At 43.4% G+C, this 10,032-nt stretch overlaps 1 protein-coding gene across 1 annotated transcript in view; it reads right to left on the reverse strand.

Moving 5' to 3' along the window:
* Positions 1–928: 928 nt before the first annotated feature.
* Positions 929–10,032, reverse strand: part of Mettl8 (methyltransferase like 8) — an 89,449-nt gene continuing 80,345 nt past the window's right edge. The window contains exons 7-10 of the mRNA XM_021152460.1: positions 9,737–9,876; positions 3,389–3,495; positions 2,806–2,871; positions 929–2,045 (exon numbers count right to left, since the gene is read on the reverse strand). Of these exons, the coding sequence (XP_021008119.1) occupies positions 1,882–2,045; positions 2,806–2,871; positions 3,389–3,495; positions 9,737–9,876 (477 nt within the window). The 3' untranslated portion in view covers positions 929–1,881. The remainder of the gene's footprint in view (positions 2,046–2,805; positions 2,872–3,388; positions 3,496–9,736; positions 9,877–10,032) is intronic.

Below are 10,032 nucleotides of genomic sequence, written 5' to 3' on the forward strand. Positions count from 1 at the left end.
GGGGGACTTGTTTTAGGGACTCTGTTTTTTTACAATGGGCAATTAGCAAGCCAACATATTTTCTTTCTGAAGCAAGGGAAACAAATGCATTTCTAGTTGTTAGGAGGATTTTATTGAATAAATGCTTTAGTTTAGCAGTGATAAAATACCCTGACAGCGAGGCTGGCGAGATGGCTCAGAGGTTAAGACTGGCTGCTCTCCCAGAAGAAGACCCCCAGTCCCCACATGACAGCTCTGTTGTACAGTGGTTTCCTTCCAGATTGAAACGGTCTAGCTCTCAAAGTTAAGACAGAAAGCAAATAACTCAGAATAGCTTCAGGAAGTCCCTAAAATCAACTAAATTCACTAGGCCCCTCCTTCCCGAGAATAAATAGTAAACACCACTTCCAGACAAGTCAAGATGCCAAGAAGCAGAGACCAGCCGAGCTGCTGGAAGAGGCTCAGAACTGAGGCACCTGGAGAGGGCACTCTCCAATCTGTTGAGCAGCCTGCAGGCTGTGCTGTAGGCTCCTGGTTCCCAGTTTTTGTGAGCTGTCACCCATGCTGGGGTTGACTTTGGTGATGCAGCTGTCTTTGGGTCATTTCTACTCCTGTAAGCAACCCCTCATCCATATTCCTGTAAATGACCCTAATAAAACTCACTGGTTCACTAAATTGAACTTTAGTGGTATCCATCCTTTGTTCTGTCATGGACTCCCTACTGTGGGTGAGTAGACAAGTGTATATTGCCTCTTCTTAGGAAAAGTCTGTCATGCAACAGGCTCACAAACACCTATAACTCAGGTAGGGATCCGATGCTCTCTGCAGGCAGAGATACCAATGGCCTCTGCAGGTACTAGTCATGTACATGGTGGCCAGACATACATTCAGGCAAACCCCATGCACATAAAAACAAAACAAAACAAAACAAAACTCCAACAAAAGCAACTTATGGAAGAAAAGGTTTATTTTAGCTCACAACTCCAAGCTATAGTCCACCCAGTTACAGCAGGAAGTCAAGGAGGCAGGAACTTGAAGCAGCTGGTTACACCCATGGTCAAGAGAAGAGCGAGCATGAATACCGGTGTGCCAGGGCTCAGCTCCATTTTCCCACACTTACTTGGTTCAGGGTCTAACCTCCAGGGAATGGCACTGCCCACAGTAGACAATTAATACAATCAAGACAAACTCTCACAGACAACTGACAATCTGAGGCTCTTCCTGGGTGGTTCTAGAGTGTGTCAAGTTGACAATTAAAACTGGCCACCACAGCACAGACAGTGTCTCAAAGATGATCTGCATATCTAAGAATAGCCTGGAAGTGATGTTAACAAGGGCCACACTTCCCCATTTTTTGGAAAGAGAAACTAAAGTTGTATTTCAGACCCTAGTGTGTGGTGGTAGTCGTGGTGGTGGTTGGTGGGTTTTGAGAGAAAATAGATAAGAACAAAACAAAACACAGTAACCCCTCATCCTGAGTTCCCCTAAGAACAAGGCACACTATGCCGCTGCTACTGGCTGACAGCAGAGGGCAGTTTGACTGCTTTACCACACCCAACAATAAAGTAGATCATTTTTCCGCTTCTGAAACATGGACGGGTTACATTTCTCAAAACTATATGCCTTATAATAGCTTCTTAATTCAAAGTCATATAATTCAAGGGAACATGGTTAGATGAAACAAAACCAAACACACATTTCAAGTTCTGAAAACCCAGAGGGTGGGAGACTCTTTCAAGTCACATCCGTGTTCTTAAAATGTCCTGAGAGCACTGACAGCAGACCAGCAGAGCTGCAGATGCTCTTCTGCTCATCTCTGGAAGAGAGGCCTTTGGACAGTATCAGGCCCTGGTGTCATACTATAACATGACACATAGTTCAGTCCCGAGAATGCAGTGAATGCTAATTTCCACTCTGTGGAGTCCAGGGCGATGGTTTCTGGAATTTTCCTTGAATCCACACTCGGTGCATCTGCACTTGCTTTTTCCTGTTCACTTGCAAGCGATGATCAACCAGATTTTGCTTTTCATGTAATCCAGCCTCGCAGAACATACGGCGGACTTCCCCTTTGAGACAAGAGTGGCAGTCAACGATATAGCATGTGGTGGGGGAGAGAGGGGTAAGGCCCAATGGAACGCCACGGAGGACTGTTCATCTGATTCTCTTATACCAAGAAGCAGAGAGCTGGGTGAAGGAAACCCACAATACCAGATGGGGCCTCTTTATTCCCACATATACTGCGAGTACAGATAGGCTGATGGATGGGTGGGTCAGCCTGATCAGGGTAAGTTACTGTAAGCCGAGCTGTGGCTACAGCTTTCCATACTTTGACATGTGCCTCCTTTCTGAGCCTTTGCTTAAAATCATCAAGATCACATATTATAAAAGGCTCTATTAACTTTGGAGAAATCCCTGAACGCACGGTTCACCTGGTGTTGTCAGAAGTATTTACTAAAGACAAGAAATTGACTACTGAGATCGAATTTTCTATAGACCTTTAAAAATAAAATTCTTTCCTCTGGCTGTGGCATCTTATCAGTTTCTTTCATATTCAGGCTAACTCCCAAATCACACCCTGCACCTCTGCTCCAGCATAAGAGCGAAACAACCGACTCTTTAAACGCAGTTTTAACTGGAAAAATATTGAAGGGCAAAAGGCCACTGCATGCTTCTGTGTGGCACTATTGTGAGTAGCAGGGCATGAAGACTTGTGTTGATCAGCACTGCGGCCTCGTGCTCACAGCTTCTGAGTGTGTCCCTGTGAGCAGACGCTTGAGGGGGTTTTCATAGCTCACCGCTTACCCTAGGCTAGCCTGCTCAGCATACCTTTTGTAAAGAAATAAGCTCTGGTACCATCTCCTCGGACATAAAAATTTTCAGATAAACAACGCCCTAAAATATAATAAAAGAGAAGAACTTAATATTCCATTAAAAGACAATATAAACCCAAGCAATTTGACATGATTTTGTTTTTTTTGTTTTTGTTTTTCAAGACAAGGCTTCTCTATGTAGCCTTGGTTATCCTAGAACTCTCTCTGTAGACCAGGCTAGCCTTGAACTCAGAGATCCACCTGCCTCTGTCTTCTTAGTGCTGAGATTAAAGGTGTGTAACACCTGGCATACTATTACCTTGTAAGCAATTTTAAAATTATGTATATTTAAAATTGTGTATTACATATTAATATTAAATAATAATATTAATTAATTTAAATTATGTATATATGTGTCTTATGTAGGTATATGCACATATGTGTGGGTGTCTGAGGAGGACAGAAGAGGGTATTAGATCTCCTGGAGCTGGAGCTATAGGTGCTTGTGAGCTACCTGATGTGGGTGCTGGGAACCAATCCCCTTCTTCAGTAGCAGCACACACTCCGAGCCTCTGAGCCTCCTCTCCGGCTTCTATTACCTTTCTTAAAACGAAGCTGAGCATTATCGTATCTTCCATGATCCCGAAACAACAGCATTCCTCCGGGCTTCAGCAACCGGGACAGTCGGTGGACAACAGCTTGCATCCTTTGAAAACAAAGTAAGATAACCTATGTGGAGATGTTTTATATGCTAGGGTCAACCTTCTCAGAGACAAGGTAAGTAGATATCAACAAGCCAAAGGAACCATACATGTAAGAGAAAAACAAAAAAAACAAAACAAAAACACAAAAGCATTTTGTACTGAAGGAACCAAATTCAGAAGTGTAAGTGTTTCCTGAACTGAACTCAGCTGGGAACGTCAGAACTTGATGTCTCATGTCAGAGCTGAACCATAAACCACAAACCTGGTTCAATGGTACATAATGAGATCTAGACTCTGGGGCTCTAACAGGAGGATCATGGGTTCGAGACCAGCCAAGGCTATAGTGCAACCCTGCTCCAACCAACCTGACAACTCACCCACCCGTCTGCTTAGGTTTCTGCCATTGAATAAGGTAGGGGGCAAAGGTAAAGGAACTTTATATTTTTCTGTAAAATAGAACAATAGGTTAGAACCACCACAAATTTATATAGCTAAACAGATCATCTTTCTTCCATGTTACCTTGTCTCCTGCCTTCCTTCTTTCTCTTCCCCTTTCTTCCTTCTCTACCCCTCCCTCCCTTCATCCTTCCCTTCCTTCCTCTTATTTTTCCACGAGTGTGCATGCATGCCCACATGTATATGTAGCCCAAACTTGACATCAGGCAGGGTCTCTCCTAGAACCCAGATTCTGGCTAGTCTAGCTAGCTACCTTGCTCCTGGATCCTGTCTCTGCCCCCTGAAGGCCAGGAGTACAGGCAGCATCCATGCCTGCTTGGCTTTTTGACCTGGGTTCTAGGGATCTGACCCGGGGTCCTCAGGCGTGCACAGTAAGTGCTTTACCTGCTGAACCACCCCTTCCACCCCCGACTTCCTTAGTAAGATGAAAGGTACCCTGGTCCACTCCCTTTCTTTCTATCCTGTCCGTGTGCTCACCAATCTCTTTCTGTCTTCTTACTTCTCCCCTTTGCTGATTTCTCTATCTCCCATTGGCAGGTTCTTGGGACAAACAATTCCCTCCCCAAACACAGAAACAGAATCACTTTCTAATAATATACTTTATTATCCTTCTTGGTAATTCTTCATGGATATTACCAATGAGTTATCTGACAATGGTCTGGTTAAATCACAGCGTTGTCAAAACAATATCAAGATTTTAATCCAGAGGGCAAAGGTTTAGTTCTTATAGGGTTTTTAGCGTGAATCCTTCCAATGAGGTTTCTACTGCTTTCTAACCAAAAGCATCCCTTCCAACCAAACACTATCGCATGCTGGGCTCTGTGGCCTGTGCCTTTGTATTCATGGTTCCTCTCAAGAAAAATCCTTTATTCCCCTTATTCTTGGCCTGTTTCGACTGTAGTCACATTTCCACTTGCAGCTCAACACCAAGAGGCTCTTGCTTCCTTCTTTCTAATTACCCTTTCTGCTTATGTAGCATGCAATCAAATATGACCTCTTAAAATAGATTGTGACTTAGTATTTTGGGTTCTGTGCTCATGGCTTATGTTTTATGGGCCAGGGACTAAAAAGATTCAGGTCTTTGTTGAGTGACAGGCTTTAGCTCCCCACAGAGCTCCACTGGAGAGGATTCAGGGGGGCCAATAGGACACGGCCACCAGCGTCTGACTACTGTGGGAGGGAAGGGGAAAGGCAGCCTATAGGGCAAGTCTTTGTTGTCTCTTTTTCTTTTGTTCGATTTTGGCTTTTAAGACGGGGTTTCACACTGCAGCCCAGGGTGGTCTGAAGCTCATTATGTAGCCCAGGCTGGCCTTGAACTCGAAGCAGTCATCCTGCATCAGCCTCCTGAGCGCTAGTGTTACAGACATAAGCCACCACACCCAGCCCTGCGTCTGCTTTATTTGAGCCACTTAAAGTTGCTGTGATCTTATTTTGAAAAGGTAGGAGATTAACACAGATAATTTATATAGTCCTTTCTATTAAAACAATATTTATGGCTGCCACAATGGCTCAGCAGGTAGAAAGCACTTGGCAGGAAAGCCTGGCAACTTGAGAGGGACCCATGTGAGGACGAAGGGAGAGAACCAACACCACAAGGTTGACCGCCACATACATGCTGTGGGACACACAGCAGCACATACATACACATACACACACATAGTCAGTCACACATGCACACACACACAGTCTCACATATATAATACACACACACAGTTATGCATGTACATCCACATACACACATTCACACACATGCACACACACATAACACACACATATCACACACACAGTTACACATAACATACATACACGCAGTCATGCATGCACATCCACACATCCACACATGCACACACATATAACACACACACACATATCACACACACAGTCACACATAACACACACACACACACACAGTTATGCATGTATATTCACATACACACATTCACACACATGCACACATAGTCACACATGCACATACACACATATACACATTCACACATATAATACACACACATATCACACATACAATTTAAAAATCCTAAAAAACTACATTTAGTGGACTAGTGGGATAAAATCCAGCTTCTGCCATGTCACAGAGAAAACAGCTAGGGAGGAGATAAAAGCTGCTAGGAAAAGAAATCTAAACAGATAAGAAACATGACAGAAAGCAATGGCATGCTTAGGTGAAAGTTTTTAAAAGATGGACTACAAGCCGGGGTACTTGCTGTACCAAGCTCCATGAGTGGATGCTGGCCCAGTGTGTGTGAAGCCCTGAGTTTCATTCATAGCACAAGAAAAAAGGAAAGAAGCATAAACACACGAAGGGAAGTGTTATTCCTTGTTCATTTCAGGTTATTTTCATGTAGTGCTTACATCAATGGAAAAAACAAAACAAAACAAAACAAAGCTGGGGTCTGGAGAGATGGTTCAATGTGTAAGAGCCCTGGCTGCTCTTCCGGAGGACCTGGGCTCATTCCCAGCACCCACATGGCAGGCAGCTCACCCCTGCTTGACACTCCAGTCCAAGGGATCCAATACTCTCACAAAGACATATATATATATATATATATATATATATATATATATATGCAGGCAAAACATCAATGCATATAAAATAAAAATAAATTTAAAAAATCTAAACCTTAAAAAAGAACAATTTCAAGATAAACTTATTATGTATAGAGCAAAATCTCTGGAATTATTAGTAAAATAAGGATGAAATAAAAATTTTAGAAAAATAAAAAATCCAGCACGTCACTATGCAGCCACTGTGTAAATCCTTGCCTAACATCAGAGTGTATGGGCAGGACAGGAGTGGGGGCTGCTTCTCCTGTCAGGCATCTGCACTCGGGCTCCTGGGCAGCATGGTGGGACCAGGCTGGGAAGGAAGTTGGTAAGACAGGAGTGGGGGCTGCTTCTCCTGTCAGGCATCTGCACTCGGGCTCCTGGGCAGCATGGTGGGACCAGGCTGGGAAGGAAGTTGGTAAGACAGGAGTGGGAAAAGGCCCTGCCTTAGTTGCTTTTCCTGTTGCTGTGATAACAGGAGCAACTCGAGAGAGAAAGTTTACTTTGGCTTACAGTTCAGTTTCAGACTACACAGCAGGGAAGCCAAGGGGTCAGGAGCTGCAGCAGCAGGCCACACTCCTTCCAGTCAGGAAGCAGAGAGCCATGAACGCATGCTAGTGTTCAGGTCCCCTTCTCCATCTTGTATAGTTCAGGATCCCCTTGTACCCCCAAATCTGGCTGCTCCAGATGAGCAGATCCTCACACATACCAGCTTTTGTTGTATGATTGTTGCCCCGCACCCCAAGTTGTCCTGGATTGGTTAGTAAAGATGCCTTATAGCTCGAAGAGAGGTAGGCGGGGCTTCAGTTCCTGGGCTTGGGGTCTGAGCCAGGGACCATGAGGAGGGAGAAAGGAGAGAGAGGCAGGAGAGAAGAAGGCACTATGGGGTAGGTGGAGTGGACTGTAAGTGTTTGGCCATGAGGGCTGGCCAGCTGGGCAAGTGATAATATCTCAGGGTTATTGACCAGGAAGTAGACAGACCAGCAGAGGGTTGATATCTGGCCAGCTCTAGTGCTTTAAGGCTTATTGCAAATATAAAGGCTTTGCGTCTTTTATTTGGGAACTAAATTATCTAAGGTGGGGTAGAAACCCCAAATATTTACCACAACAGGCCTGAAACTCACAGAGATCCACCTGTCTCATCCAAGTGCTAGGATGTTCAGCCCTTTCTTTATTTTATGTCTTCAGCTGATTACTGTCCTTATCTGCCCCTGGATAGAGTAAGAGGAAGGGACAGAGGATAAAAACAGAACAAACAAAGAGTAAAAATTCCCCACTATTGGTTGACTGCCCACAGCATGTATCTTATATTTCCTTTTATGTCAATGATTAGAAACACAGTTATGGGTCTCCTATAATCTCCTATGAAATGCTTTCACCTAAGCTGCTACCCTCAGACTCAGGATCTAGCTGAATTGCTGCCATTGCTTTGTTTCTGATGATAATGAGCTACTTTTCTAGAATGTTCTTGGATGCACATTTACAATTATGGTCCTAAGTGATCCTAAAGACACTGCTAAGCCATTTATTTACATTTATTGCCACTCTATTCATTTCACCTCATTTTTATTTAGTTAAATGACGTTGATTGATCCTTTCGCCTTAACCACTCAAGTAGCTGGGACCACAAGTGTGCAACACCACTCCCAGCTCATTTACCCGACTGTTAGTTCATTTCCACATATACGTAAAAAAGTTGCATTGATATGATATTTGAATTTATTTATAATAAACAGAATGAATACTACATAACAAGGGCAAGAGTCCTAAGATATCTGTGTCCCCTTTTTATTAACATTCAATTCAAATTATGATAAAATACATACAATCTCAATCAGTCTTTTTGCAATCTTACTTAGAAACGATGCATTTTCTGCCTTGCGTACTAAATAGGAATGCTTGCTCTTTACTACCTACACTCATCTTTTAACCATTCACAGAAGGAAGCAAAATACAGAGGTGACATTTTGACTATTCTGCAGCAGTGCTAATGGAAGAACATATTATCAGAAAAGAAATACGTTGTGGGAACAGAGGGGAGAGTGGTTTGATGGAACCTAATCTATGCAGGAGGTATAAATATAACTTTTTTTTTGGATTATTTTGGGAATCAAATTTTACCTCCTTAAGTAGAATATTTACAGCTTTGGATGGGAACTAAAAAGCCAACAAATGTCTTAGCAACGTAACACGTAGGACTCACCTTTCTCTGGGAAGGGATCACACTATTAAACAACAGGGATATTATCCAGGTCTGTACCCCCTTCCTGGGGGCTGTGACATCTTATAAAAATCACAAGTCCTGTTGGGTAGGCATGGTGGTACCTGCCTGTAATTTCCACAGTGGGGAGGTTAAGGCAAGGAGGGTCACTCGGGGTCTGAGGTCCACCTGAGCTAGATAAAGACTTCAAAGTCAGCATAGGCTACACGGTGAGACTCTTTCTCAAAGAATCAAAAAATAAAAACCAGTATCATGTAAGCATAAAAATGTAAGTCATACTTTGGAGGGTAGGGACACTCAGTAGAAGAGCATGTGACCAACATGCATAAGAGCTTAAGGTTAATGCCCAGCAGGACACGTATGCACACACATGTACACACACACATGCACACACACACATGCACACACTCACACGCACCCATACAAACAAACCATTAAAAGTAAATAATAATTTGAATTGAATAGTAATAAGAAGGGGACACAGAAATCTCTCGACCCACCTGAGATCCTAAAGTTCCAATGACAACCTGTGAAATCACTATGGCCATGATTCCTGTGTAGGCTTCTCTGAAACACAAGTCTCTCACTGGACTCGAGTGAGCCACATAGACTGCAGCCCACCTCTCCCCAAACACTCAAGGAGATGCTAAATCAAAGATGTTTGTTTCTGATCGCTAAGTACAATCTCCCTCCCGGGAGTCTATTAGGCTGTTCTGCATCTGTAATTTCCTTGAAGCGCTGTCACTTTTAATAGGTACGTGTCTTGCCAGGATGTGCTCACTTCATCCTGACAGTGACAGAAAGCTCGCTAATGAAGCATTTGACCAGTTTCTTTCTTAGAGTGTGAAGAAAGGAGAAAACTGCATTTAAGAGGTTGCATGTTAAACATAACGGAGTGCGCTAAGTAATAAATTCAGGGATTGTCATTTTTGCTTTGATAGTTCTAAAAACCAGGACTGATAAAGGAGCTGAAACGTTAGCTTTGCCCTTTCGTCTTCATTTACCTGTCAGGGTGGATAGATGAGAGCACAAAGACAAGGAGAACGACATCCAGGATCCCATCTGGGAAAGGGTAGGCTAAGCCGTCGTCACACACGTCATGAATAAAGGCAGAACACTGGGCCTCGCTGTAGGACTCGTGGGACTGTCAGGACGGATGGAGGAAGGAAAAGCAGGAGTTAGCAGACTTCCAGGGTTTTTTTTTCCCCCTTTCCTTTCCTTTCCTTTCCTTTCCTTTCCTTTCCTTTCCTTTCCTTTCCTTTCCTTTCCTTTCCTTTCCTTTCCTTTCCTTTCCTTTCCT

Source organism: Mus caroli, chromosome 2, assembly GCF_900094665.2.
Source record: "Mus caroli chromosome 2, CAROLI_EIJ_v1.1, whole genome shotgun sequence".
NCBI classification, from domain to species: Eukaryota; Metazoa; Chordata; class Mammalia; order Rodentia; family Muridae; genus Mus; species Mus caroli.